A 14,212-nucleotide genomic window follows, 5' to 3' on the forward strand; every position below is an offset into this window, starting at 1 on the left:
AGAGAAGGTATTTATATTTATAACTGGGTGTCTCAGGCGTCTCTGCTACATGCATGTGTATATGGCAACGTTGGTGAATGCGCACATGTCTGAAAAAGTCACGAGACTACATTAAGAGCTCTCAAGTATGTGTAAATGGATTTAATTTTTTTTCATGTTTCCCAGATTAACTCCTTTTTCCACGAAAATAAGTCTGGCTCTTGCAGAAAAACAAAACGCCACCGCATCACCTGATGCCACGTCATTCTCCCAAATAAGGGTAAAAGTAAGCATACTTAGTCAGACCAATTAAGGTACTATTTGCTATATTCATGATTTTTGAAAACAGTTATACACTGCGCGACAGTACAGTGTGCACAGTACGGTCGAAATGGACGGGCAGGGAAAGGCTGTCCGTCTGCCTGTCTCCGGCCCCGACAGCCACGGCCAGCAGAGTGGTTCATGCGGGCGTGTCCGCCATGGTAACGGCGCTGCTGACAAGCAGCTGGAAGACCAGGACACATCTGCAGGTAACCGGCGCTTTTCATACCTGCCTTTTACAGTGGATATTGCTATTAACATCCCGTATCAAATTACTGTCTAGCATTTAGGTATTTTTATTCCTTATATTAATAACTTTTTTTTTCAATTCTGAAATGATTCTGGCTCAGTTTTAATTATTTGACCATTAGGCAAAGATAAACACAATGTCTTCCTGTATGAATTTTTCAGGTGTAAGACCCATGCGGGGGTCTGACTCTTATTGGCGATCACGTGCGGACGCCACTGCAAGAATTCCCAACCCTATGTACGTCTCCAATGCAGGTAAATCATGTACAGAGTTTATGATTTTGTTTTTCATTTTACTGGTGTTAATTTTTCGCAGATGACTAATTAAATTTTCTTGTCCCAGGCACCACACCCATGCAGCAGCCTCAGTCACTGCGATCACGTGCGGACGCCGCTGCCAAAATACCCAACCCTATATATGTCTCAAATGCAGGTAAATTGATTACAGTTTTTATTCAATTTTTTTTTTTTGCATCTTCTACCTTGTATTAAAGGCCCCAAATTATTCAAGAATGGTTTCTTTGTTTGTTTGCTTGTTTGCATTTAAATTTCAGTTTGTTTGTTTTTAATTCTGTAGGCGCCACAGGTATGCGGCAGCCGTATTGGCGATCACTTGCGAATGCTGCTGCGAAAATATTCAACCCTATGAGCACCTCTAGTTCAGGTAAATCGTTTATATTCCCTATCTTGTATGTTAAATGACCAATATTGTTTACAGTTGACTACATTACATTTTTTTCGTCCAGACGACCCACCCATGGACCAACCCCAGACTGATCACCAGGCACGTGCAAACGACGATGAAAACACACTCGACCACACGTACGCCGACATGCCAGGTAAGACGTTTTAAATATGCATAAGAAATGAGAAAATCCTTTAATCTAATTGCTTTTTATAATGGAAATTTTATACATACATTTTATAGCATATGTATGGCAGTTTGAACATTAACAGGCACCAATTATGCAAATGAGGATCTGATTTACACAATACATTGTATGATATTATTTTACCCTAGTGGTCAATTATGGGTATTTCATACTCATCACATTTGTAAATTTGTTCAAACTGAGAATCAATATGGCATTGCATAAATGTTGACGTAAACAATAACCTGAGCGGAGTATTTTTTCCTACCAGACCGCTCGTATCCGGGTGGAGCGAGCCGCCGCCGTGGTGTCTGTAGCTTCCTCTGCGCCCGCCGCAGCTGTCTGGCCGCCAGCATCGCCGTGCTACTGAGCCTAGTCGCCGTGGGACTCGCCCCTCTGACGTTCAGCAACAAACAGGTAACAGTCTTGTACCACAAAGCCTGTACATAGTTCAGCTGTTTTGTCCAAGTCTCATTTGGTTTTTTTAAGAGGGTACAAAAACTAATTTGCTGCTTTTTTGGTATGTTTGTTCCTTACGTTCGGTATTCTGATGTACGTAAATACGTTTCTAGGAAATATCTCATTTGTCAACAACTGTGAAACACGACCAAGACGACTTTCGACGACTGTCCGCCACTGTTGGCGCCTTGAAGCGCAACCAAGACGACATGTCCGCCACTGTTGACGCCTTGAAGCGTGACCAAGACGACATGTCCGCCACTGTTGACGCCTTGAAGCGTGACCAAGACGACATGTCCGCCACTGTTGACGCCTTGAAGCGTGACCAAGACGACATGTCCGCTACTGTTGACGCCTTGAAGCGCGACAAAGACGACATGTCCGCCACTGTTGACACCTTGAAGCGCGACCAAGACAACTTAAGCCAACTGTGCACCACTGCTGACGCCGCAAAACACGACAACAAGCGAAGCCAAACCGCCACCTTGGAGAAGCGTCTTCACGAGACTTCACGTAAATTGGTTTTCAGCTGTTATGTTGGCTCTTCATGTTAGTCTATTTACCACCATCAATAGTTGGATAAGATGTAATATGGGACACGAGTGTGTGTGTGTTGTGGGTGTTTATGTGTGTGTGTGTGTGTATGCGTGTACATGTGTGTGTGTGTGTGTGTTGTGTATGTGTGTATTTGTGTGTGTGTGCGCGCGCACGTGTGTGTGTGCGTGTGTGTATTGTGTGTGCGCGCGCGCGTGTGTGTGTGTGTGTGTGTTTGCATGTGTTACAATATTCGCTATTGACTACAACCTCTCGGGTAGATTTATTGTTGATGAAGCCTATAATTCATTACTTTCAACATCCTGTGCATGTTTTTTATACAAAACCTGTTTTCCAGCATCCTGTCCCGAAGGTTACACAATGTGGCATGAAATCTGCTTTAAGGCCTTCAACAAACTTAAGACCTTCAATGATGCGGCCGCGGCCTGTCGTGCAGACGGCGGCACCCTCGCCATGCCCCGAGACGCTGAGACCAACGCCTTCCTCATCTCCCTGTACAAGTCCGTGAGCTTTAGTGACTTCTGGATCGGCCTGCACGATCGGCGCGTAGAGGGAAGGTTTGAGTGGGTGGACGGGTCTGCACTTGGACCGTACAGCTCCTGGAGTCCGGAAGAACCAAACAACGGTGGGGGCAGCAACGAAGATTGCGTCCTTTATTCCCAACCCTTCAAAGACAAGTGGAACGACTTAAGCTGCTACCGTTTGTGTAACTTCATATGCCAGGCTGCTCCAGGTACTTATTGTATCCTCACTATTTCCTGAAACCCTTCCATCCAGTAAACATGACACAGCTTAAGGACCCATCAGAATAAGCGGCAGACAATCATTGCTCCTGTCACAAACCATGTCTGATTAAACTATTCCACAGCTCATGCCTGATAATTCTTCTTATTATTTTTTATTTATGTTTTTCAGGACGTCCATAGGCTCTGAAAGACGTAACAGATTCAGAAAAGGTAATTATTGATTGTTGATGTACAATAAACAGGGATGGTTGATTGGTTGGTCGGTCGGTAATTTTATCTAACCCTGCTTACAGATTCAGGGCTCGAACTTAACTTTTTTCCCTACTGTCCCAGAACTGTCCCAAAAATAAATTCCAACTGTCCCAAAGTGAGGATGGACTGTCCCAAACTGGTTTTCAGGAAGTATGTATTACAACAACAATAAAGCTGAGTATTGCTGTGTAAGCTAATTGTCAATTGAAATAAACACAAAATCAACTCAAATTGAAACTTGTCTTGGCTGGTTTATTGTGCCGACAAATGTAACAAAGACAAACCAAAGTTCTTGTCAAACTTTCTTTCCATTTTCTTTCCTTCCACTTGTTATGTGTAGGCTACAGCAAGTGGCCCCTGTAAAGTGTGCATACTGCATGCTGCACACTGCAGTACTATACTGCATGCTGTATCTGAGTATAATGCTGAAGCTGCAATCTTGAGATGGTGGAATAGTGGTCGTCGCATGAGGAGGCCAGAGCACCTAGACTAGTGTATGTTGTTTGTGTATGTTCTGTGTAAGTGGAAGTACATGTATATAGTACTGCAGTGTGCAGCATGCAGTATGCACACTTTACAGGGGGCCACTTGCTGTAGCCTGCACATTACAAGTGGAAGGAAGGAAGGAAAGAAATGTTTTTTTCTTATGTAAAACCTTTTGTCTAGTAAATGTAAATATTTGTGGATTGTAATACATGATGCAGTATATAGTACTGCAGTGTGCAGCATGCAGTATGCACACTTTACAGGGGCCACTTGCTGTAGCCTGCACATTACAAGTGGAAGGAAAGAAATGTTTTTTTTTCTTATGTAAAACTTTTTGTCTAGTAAATGCAAATATTTGTGAATTGTAATACATGCAGTATAATATAGTACTGCAGTGTGCAGCATGCAGTATGCACACTTTACAGGGGCCACTTGCTGTAGCCTGCACATTACAAGTGGAAGGAAAGAAATGTTTTTTTTCTTATGTAAAACTTTTTGTCTAGTAAATGTAAATATTTGTGAATTGTAATACATGCAGTATAATATAGTACTGGAATCTCGTGACCTGAAGGTAGTTGTGAGTCGGCAATACATGCATCTTACATCTTGTACCTTGTGGCAGAGATTCATGCAGGGGACAATTGGGAGACCTGAACAATTTGAGCACGAGAGTTCTAGTGGAGATATACTAATACCCATGAACTCATCTTGTTGCGAGAGAGGCTTCTCCAGTATGAAACAAATAAAGTCAGACTGGAGATGAAGCAGGTGGTTCAGCATCTCGTTGCTGAGAGAGGCTCTCCAGTCTACCTTCAGGTCACGAGATTCCCTTCTGGCTGTAACAGTAAACTCAAAATCCTGACATGTGTCAAGGATTTGGCATGGATTTTGAGTGTTCTTCTTCGAACCTTATCACCAGTTACACCGTGGAATAGGGCATTGCCCTTTGCCAATGTGGGCATGGCCCTACATTTCTTGCAATACGTCATCTCTGCTTGATAATCATAGTCAACAAAGTCATAATCTGTCCTCCACTTTTCCAAGAAGCATCGTTTCCTCTTAGCCTCGTATTTCCGAGAAGGTGGCACTTTCCTCTTAGCCTCGTATTTCCGAGAAGGTGGCACTGTGTCCTAAAGTGAAATCAAAGTACCAAATAAAGACAATTGAAGCTAAATTGATAAAGTTCAATCAATGTATTAATTAATCAATTTATTTCTGACAAAAAGATAAAAACATACAAGTTTGTAGAAAGCAGAAAAAATACAAACAGTAATACACATTTACTGAGTCACAAAATTAAAAGAACAATAACCTTGGCCATTTACAACAGTTTATTGAAATTAGATTGAGGTCAAAGAACAAGGCCTTATATTGTAGGTACTAAATCTATGAAAAATGTATAGACTGTGACTAGTATGGAAATTTCCTTTTTTTTAAAGTTAAGAAAAAACATTTATTTGACAATATTTAACGTTAACGTACTTGTCAATAATATTGGAGTGGGAAAAAAAATTAAATTACCGAAGACTTCTTCGAAGGCCGCTTGTCCGTGAGGGTTTCTGATTCAGACTCATCAGACATGTCAGAGTCCCCTTCATGACTGGAAGCAGTAGGACTGTCATTGGCGTTTCCCGCGTCTGAAGGCCCTGGTTGGCAATCGGGCTGAATCAAGCCCCCCTCCCCCCTTCCGTCGGCGCATCCCTCTTTCGTACCGGCCGTACGATCTGGAGGCTGACTCTCAGTTGTTGAAACCACGCCGTCAGACTGAGATGATCCTGAACGTCTTTGAGGATCGACAGCATTGACTGCATTCGACGCCGGGTCCGCTCGCGGCGAGGAGAAAAAAGAGGTAATTTTCCTCTGTGCCATGCCGGCCATGACTCTCAAATTTTCTGATTTCGGCTGTTTTCGGCATTCCATTCGTCATTTCGCGGGAAACTAGGCGAAGTTTACCGAAAGACACCGTACATTCCCGAGCTTTGCCGGTTCACTATATTTGGCATTGTCAGCTGATCTCCCGAGCATCTCCGGAAATATCCGAACATTAAACAGTTACAGTTCGCCATATATGGCAGATGCCTTGATTGGATGCAAGCTGTGATTGGTTGAATGTTGTTTACATGGATAGAATGTCTGGGAACTGGCGTGGGAAAGTGGCGCCAAGGCGGCGGGCTGCAATGGATCAAAGGCGATGGGCGGGGCGACAAAATAGTGGCCACATGCGTACACGGGTGCCACACACGCTGCTCAGCTGAGTGTATATCGAATTCGGCGGCTTTTGGTGAGGCCCAAAAATGGGTTGCGCGCCTGGCAAACGTATGAACGGCTGACATTCTGATTGTGAATGTTCGTTATTTTTCCAGTGTCCCAAAAATGTCCCAAAGTGATTTTTCAGTTGTCCCGGCCGAAATTTTAGTGGCCAGGGGACATCGGGACATCGTTAAGTTCGAGCCCTGCAGATTACATGGAAGGACCTGCCATGGTTTTATGTACATATTATCATATAGCCAGGTGGCGTTGACCAATCAGAAGCCACCATTCCATATTGATTATGACACCATAATGTCACAGTTAGCATGATACAAGTATTGCCAGGTGTGTTTTATTCTCACAAGTGTGCCCGGAGCAAACCATTTGCAGGGGAGTTGACTCTTTTTGCTGACATTTGTAGCACGTTTCCTTGTTGAATAGAAATTTTTACCGTCTTGTCATCACCCAATTTATTTAGCAGTACATAACAAAATAAAGACCATGTCAATACATGTGAATTTTGAGCGAAAGAAAAGAAAACATATTTTGCGCCACCCCCACTAGTAAGTACATTTCTGTATTGAAACATCCAAATGACCTCAGATGACTTCAAATGGAAGCTTGTTCTATTCTTTTGGCCCAAAATAACCACGAATGGAATACCGGTTCTATTCCAAAGTTCATATGAACTCTGATAGAACAGGTAAAATCATCACACTAAAGGGCATACAATTTTAGACAATGGTGTGTCAGAATTTGTCATAGAAGAACTGATTGAGGCCAATTTAGATGCATCTGATCATTGTGAAGGATATGCCATTTTGTCATCATATATAATAAAAAGTCATGTTTTAAACGGTTTGTCCATCTCTTCATTAAAAAATGGTGCATAAATTATGGATGGTATAATTCTGGTCTTTGGAGGTTCTGTATCTACAGTAAAAGTCCTGACTGCAGCTGCATTTAATAATATTCAGTCTTTCTTCATCTTTGACAACTGTGTCTCTTGAGCTCCCTTAACTCTCAAGAGTTTCTTTTTTATTGTAGGAGGGCCTTTCCTAATCTCAAAGCAGATTCTGTGGGGACAAGGGCAGTATATATTAATTGGCTAGCCTCTATAGCATGCCAAAAACTTGGGGTTTGGGGTTTCTATTATATTGAATAGACCTAATGAATCACCATTTTTAAACTGCAGTTTTGGCGTCAAGATAGTCCGACCCATGCATACTTACCTTGCGTCCCGTGAGTTCATATCTAATTTATTAACTTATATTAAGGGATTGACCTGGGCGTTTTAACTGTTCGTCTTGTATGTTTGTCAAAAACTTAATAAAGATGATTTTTACTAAGCCACTAGGGGGCCCAAAATCTTATCATTTCCAGTTTTCGCCACACCCTACCAACCTACCAAGTTTGAAACCAATCCATCCAGCCGTTCTTGAGTTATCTCGTTGACCAACAGAATGACAAATGCAACTGAAAATATAACCTCCATGACATGTCATTGAGGTAAAAATCATAACAAAGCAAGCTACCTAACTCCTAGAAAGGCAGCCAAAAAAAAACTTACCATATACTAGTGGACTCACTGTACCCGACCACAGCATTACAGCCCAGCGCGTGGGCATGAGATCGAATCTCCTGTCGTAACTCTATCCACCAGGCATCTCTGGTCTCAGGCTCATCTATAAGTGAGAGAAGACATTAACTTCAGTTGGGAAAACATAAAAACAGCAATTCATTTACATGTACATGCACAGAAAGTGTCTTGTTGGATAGCAAGACTCTCAAAATGTTCAACCTCTAACAGCAAAGACCAAAATTGACTTGCAGAAGGTAAAAAAAACAACTGTACAAACTTTGTGGTTTCGGAAATGAAAAACATGCAGGTACACATCTGTGTTAAGGACTGACTGATCACCAACAGAGATTTAGGGCATTTGACACTGAAACCAATTGTGAATTGCCCTGCAGAAAGACTATCGTATAAGAAACTTGTCATGACATTTTTTTTAAGAGTGTGAAGAAAATGACTTTTGCCGTGGCTTCAATGCAGTGTTCTAGCCAGCCTGAAATTTCTTTTTCTTTCCTACATTTTCTTTGATTTGACATCGTGACACCGAAGGCACAAGGAGTTACAGACTCCTAGGAGGGTCTGGGGGCATACTTTCTCAGGAAAATTTTGAAATCTTGAGCCACTGAAATTTTTCTGATACACTAAGCTTAGTTTAATGACATTCTATATCTTTCTATGTACATGCAGATTTTTGTCCATCAAAGAAGAGGGAATGTCTGTCATGAGCAGCAAAATTCTGTCAAATTTAGACGGATGCTGGCTAGAACACTGCACCAATGTGTACACCAAAAACTGTGCAATATGATTTTTATAGATATCAGCCATATCAAGTGTAGTGTCTTGTTCAGCTATATTTTAAGCCTCTCTAACAATCTTCAAAACGATGAGAGCGACTTCATACAAAATCCTTTCCTCCGAAACTCGTTGCCATCCTTAATGCTATGAGAATTTCCACCAAGGTGACAGTGAAGAGTGAGAAAAAGGAAGAGAAAAGCAACTCCCTGGAAAAACTTTCCGGCACGTTACCTGATTTTGATTTAAGGACTGCTTGCAAAACAGAATGGACAGGGTACATGTACAGGTGGTGGTTACAACTTTTGTTAACTAGGAAAAAGAATCAGGCTTCTCTCGACAAAAACATTCTCCATATCACATCTGCTTCCTTCTAAGAATATGCAAAACAAAATCTCCAAGATGCTTCAGTATCATCATAATTCTTACACAAATATGTTATTACGGGTAACCGTAACGTTAGTCACTGCATGCTGGAATTGATTTCAAACTTGATTGATATACATGTACTAACCATTATTATATCAAAAAAAACTGTTCATCTAAGTGCTGATAAGTAAGTCGTCTCTGGGTTAGGAGTTAAAACAACAATCAACACAAGATTTATAACTATGCTCGAAACAAGTACCACAAATATATATTAGCCATGCTATTAAAGTTTTCATAGCAAACCACAAAATCAAGAAGGACCTTCTGAGCTAATACACAATCAGCATTCCATACTGCAAGATGTACATAATATACCAATAGAAATTATTGTCAACCAATGTACAATATCAGAACTAAGGCCACACCAATTTAATTTGTTGTTCCTCAGATTATTTCAGAAAAAATCAGGAGTGACATGGCGAAAAAAACAAACAGGCCAAGACATCCCATGATGGCCAGAAATGTTACAATATGAGCCATGAAGTGAACATACCAGGCTGGTTTATAATCAAACAATAGATTTTGAACGTGTAATGAAACAAAATTGCATTGTTTAATATTGTCCAAAAACTTAAGAACCAGGAAGAAAAGGACTTTTTTCAACCATTGGGGACAAAATATGTCTTCATTGAACATTTTGCAGTTAATTTAGAACCAAAAAAAAATTTTTTTTTTTTTTGCAAATTGGAAAAAAATGGACACGGCGATTCGAGAAGCAACAAATTAAATTGGTGTGGCCTAAAGATGACATGAAAAAATGACAAGGAAGTACTGTTCCTGAAAATTGTCAAACATGCTAGTTTCTTAACGGGCTGCTATGCTTGCCATGACGTCACTGCCACGTAGTCAATTTAATTATCTGGCTGCAGAAATCAGGAACTGGAAGGATGATTGATACATGATTGTATGATGTTCCTAACATCAGCGTACGTTTTGTCCAAACGTCTTGATCATTGAACAATGCCTATTTTCAGGAAGTGTTGTATTTCATTGTCATTGCTTTCTTTTAAGCTAATGTTGTAAACAGCTTAACTGTGATCCCAACACAATAAGCAGGTACATGTATCTCCAAATTCCCAACTTTTCATGCTAAAGCCTTTCTCAGGTTTGAATGACCAACTGGTCAGGACATGGTCACATGTCTGTACATTGAAGGACAGCCACACTTGGAGAAACTTAAAGACCACACTGCACCTATCAAAAAGAGTTTGTTTGTTTGTTGTGTTGGAAAGCAGTACAGCTGTCAACAACGTACAATGCTGTGGTTTTCTCTGTTAGTCGATGTGTTGCCATGCCCCACCTGGGTTGTGGATCCTGTCCAACAGTTTGACAGAGCGAGCAGACACCACTCCTCCCAGGGACTGCAGGAACCCAGGCTGGAAGGACCGCAGGGTGAAGAATGGGTACTCCTGATGGAGAAATATAACATCATTCAAGCCCCTGTCACACAACCATACATGGTCTAAGTCCACACTGACTTAATTTTATGGATGACATCCTCTGAACAGCCTCAAACTAGTGCACGCGGGCAAATAAAAAAAAATTCCGGGCAAAAATAAAAATGCAACTAAAACACAGGAATGCAAAGCTGGTATAAATATGGGAAAGTACTTTCATGAGTCCTTGTTAAAGCATATTCAACTATAGCCTTCAATGACCACATGTAAGGGTGGTATCTGCCCTGAAAGATTGTGAGCTTCCTTACCATGACATCCAGGCTGGGTTGTTGGGACATGAGCTTCTGTATCATGGTGGCCTTCCCCCCGCTGCTGCCACTACTGCCCACACTCCCTCCTGTAACAGAGACATCATGCACCACACTCAGGACACACAACAGTGGACATGTACACTCTACACTACAGGCTGTACAGAACAAGTCAAACTTCAGCACCAGGGACATGTCCCATCCTGAGCTGGGGAAGGCAATGACACCTGTGGTACCGTAACCTTAGCACTAGGGACAATGGGGACATCCATCCAATGAGACCGAGTGGTGTACAACAGCAACCAATTCAGCACCAGAGACAGCAATATATTTTTTTTACTGCGGTAGTGGCAAAAACATGTGGAGCTGAAGGGTGCCGTTTGTTCTTCAGAACAGCAACTTCAATATTAGGGACAGCATCAGCAAATTCAGTACTAGGGGCAGCAACAGCAAATTCAGTACTTGGGACAGCAACAGCAAATTGAGTACTTCGGACAGCAACAACAATTACAATACTAGTGACAGAATCAACAATTTCTGTATTAGGGTCAGCAACAGCAACTTCAGTATTACAGACAGCAACAACAACTTCAGTGCTAGGAACAGGAACAACTACTTCAGTAGTAGGGACAGCAACAGCAAGGTCAGTCCTAGGGACAGCAACAAGACAATCAGCACAAGGGACAGCAACACCACAGTCGGTGCTCAGGGAAACCACAAATACAAGGGACATTCTCAGACTGGCAATTGGTGCATCACAGGGTTGTCAAAGACTGCTTAAATTGTGACATAAATTTGATGGTACAATACTGGTACAATTTATTTTCTTACATAAGACCAGGTCCTAATTTCTCATATCTTTAACACAACAATATGTCATGTTATTTCCACTGACAATCATGGTTTTAAAACAGCCAACTGAGAACCTAGCTAGTTTAAGCAGCATCAATACCAACAATAATGAGAGTGCTTTTAAGAAATCAATCTCTAACAGCATTCAAACTGATGTGGCAAAATTAATGTTGTTGTTTTTTTCTGACTGTAGCCCTGATAACTTAATGCACTCAGGTGCAACACTTTCTACGCATAGCCATTTGCAATTTGTGTACATGTACTTGCAGTGCTTTTAGAGGTGCATTTTGCTGAGACCACATGAAGTAGATTTGTGCAGCAGGCACACAGAGGAACAGTGTAGGCATGTGGGGGAGGCACAGTTGCATGCTGGCTTCAGGAACCCAAGATGCTCTTTAACAAACTGTCTGCTGCATGCTACCTGGTTATTACTAGCTTGCTTTTAGAACCAGGAAAGCCCAGTACAAGAGACAATTGTCTTGGAAAGATGGCTGTGATTCTTCTAGACTTTGCCTGTACCCATCACAGCAGCTCGAGGTGTGTCGTCTAAATGTTTGAGATATAAATTGAACCTTGTAAACAATGCAACACAAAAAGTCTTAGCCAGGTTCAAACTACATGTAGTATACTAGTAATATGTAGTTACTACATATGATGGTAGTTACAGGAGCACCCAAACAGAAACTTGTGTTGTAAGATTGTGCAAAATAGGGACACACTTTAAATCAGCAATATTCTTCAGCATTTAACTTATAATAATAACTTATTGTCTCTTGTAGTGGGCTTTTGTCCTGGCTTATTCCAAGCCTCTACCATGCACGGGTCTAGGTCCCACCTGTGCTTAAGTCAGACTCGGACGACTCAGTTCGGTACAGACGGAAGTTGGACGACAGAGATTCTTTCCTTCGGGCGGAAACAAGGGGAGGGGAGCCGGAGAGGTAGGAGTAGGGCGTGGAGACACGGCGGTGAGCGGCGGGGAGGGGAGGGGTGGAGGAGCGCGTACGTTCCTTGTGCGTGACGGGCTGGGAGTACTGCCTGCCGACCGCCGCGGGGGGCGAGGGCGTGCGGCGAAGAGGAACTGTGGGAAAAGGGTCGGCGTCAGGCGGAGAGGGGGCGGTGACAAACACGATGCAGTCGTGGGGAGGGGGTGTGGTGAGGGTGAGTTTTGGCGGGGGTGAAAAGACTTGTGATTCAGTGTCTTCCACTGCATGAATAGAGCATGAAGAAGAAGACATGATGAAGAGGAAATTAGCATGTCATAAAAGCGGCATGAAGTTTTGGATCAGAATCGCCAGGCAAATGCGATGCAGAATGGTCAATGAAACAGTTTTAAACACAGAACGTGGATTGGACAGCAGCACATGCACACATAAACGGCAGAACAGATGCACAACGTGACACAGACAAGACAAATAAAGACACACGTTCAAGAAGAAAGAAGACAGGAGGGGGAGAGAGAGAAAAGACGTTATTGTGAGACACAAATCCAAACCAATGGAAAAGCTGAGAAACAAGAGACAGACGGACAGAATGAAGGGCAGGGCTCAAAATACCACCAGTAGACTTGGAAAATATTTGCTTTGTGCTTGTATGTACTTTTGTGGACCTACACTGTAAAGCATCAGCGATGGTTTAGCTATAGAACATGAAGATGGTCCAATACATTGCAATAATATTCAGAGGAATGCAACTGCAAACAAAAACAATTTCATACAGTCAAACCTGTACTTGTAACCACCTCTACATAAGGGCCACCTTGTAACTACTTTGTTGGTGATCCCTTAGATACAAAAACGACATTGCGCAACTCTCCCTCACTTTAATCCACTTCACGCGCAAGTCAAAGACATCACAAAACAACAAAAACTAGGAATTGGGTGCCATCTTTCAAGTCACGTGACCAAGAGTTCAATGGTCAACAAAAGCACATCGACAGAATGTACTGCACCTGTGTGAAACCAAGACTTTACAATGGATGTCTGCATTGCATCAGAATCTTGCCTGGTGCAGACGATATCTTTTTTCATGTTTCATAGTCGTCGCCATAATCAAATCATAGATAGTGAGTTGTTGTGCAGTAAAGTTCTTCTTTTCCTACACAACATTTGAAAACTATAGAGGAGATGCCATTGGTAGATATGGGAATACGAGACATTCTGCTCAAGTGCTATGCACAATATGTAACAGGTTTTGCGCAGGTACAGTACATTCTGTCAATGTTTTCCAGTGCCCTACACCACATGCAGTTAGGTGGCGTCGGTGGCGCAACGGTTAGAGCGTTGGACTCGGAACCAAGAGGTCCTGGGTTCGATACTCACCGTGGCCCGACATTGTGCCCTTGGGAAAGGCACTTTACACGACTTCCCCACCTGTACGGTGGAGTGACGCCCACCGAGCCTCTTAGGCTAATCTGTCTGTCAGGGTGCCAAAAACACCTTACGGATTTGGTGCGCCAATGTGAAAACATCTCATATTGGCCACTGAGAGGCGTTAAATTTTTTTTTTTTTTACACCATAGCTGATGCTCTACAGTGCCGTATCCCGAGCCCTGGGGAAGAGTTATGCTGCTTTACCTCTTCTGCGAAATCCTGCAGTTGGCAGTCAGGCGGACGGACGAACAAGAAAGGCTCAAAGTGTTTTTAAGTGTTGGGTTAGGGAATATACTAACATGATGCTTTACTAACATGAT

At 42.3% G+C, this 14,212-nt stretch overlaps 2 protein-coding genes across 7 annotated transcripts in view; both read right to left on the reverse strand.

Moving 5' to 3' along the window:
• Positions 1 to 14,212, reverse strand: part of LOC109466436 (C2 domain-containing protein 5-like) — a 46,360-nt gene that overhangs the window by 20,493 nt on the left and 11,655 nt on the right. For all 6 annotated transcript variants that reach the window (XM_019764155.1, XM_019764156.1, XM_019764158.1 and 3 more), the window contains exons 13-15: positions 10,672 to 10,760; positions 10,267 to 10,375; positions 7,740 to 7,854 (exon numbers count right to left, since the gene is read on the reverse strand). In XM_019764155.1, coding sequence (XP_019619714.1) covers positions 7,740 to 7,854; positions 10,267 to 10,375; positions 10,672 to 10,760 — 313 coding nt within the window. The remainder of the gene's footprint in view (positions 1 to 7,739; positions 7,855 to 10,266; positions 10,376 to 10,671; positions 10,761 to 14,212) is intronic.
• On the reverse strand, positions 4,725 to 6,369 carry LOC109466441. The gene is made up of 2 exons (XM_019764163.1): positions 5,441 to 6,369; positions 4,725 to 5,049 (listed from the first exon to the last, which is right to left on the reverse strand). The coding sequence occupies exons 1-2, from the start codon at positions 5,837 to 5,839 to the stop codon at positions 4,732 to 4,734; spliced, it is 717 nt and encodes a 238-aa protein (XP_019619722.1). The 5' UTR covers positions 5,840 to 6,369; the 3' UTR covers positions 4,725 to 4,731.

This window comes from Branchiostoma belcheri, unplaced genomic scaffold (genome assembly GCF_001625305.1).
Source record: "Branchiostoma belcheri isolate BF01 breed outbred unplaced genomic scaffold, Haploidv18h27 scaffold167, whole genome shotgun sequence".
NCBI lineage: Eukaryota > Metazoa > Chordata > Leptocardii > Amphioxiformes > Branchiostomatidae > Branchiostoma > Branchiostoma belcheri.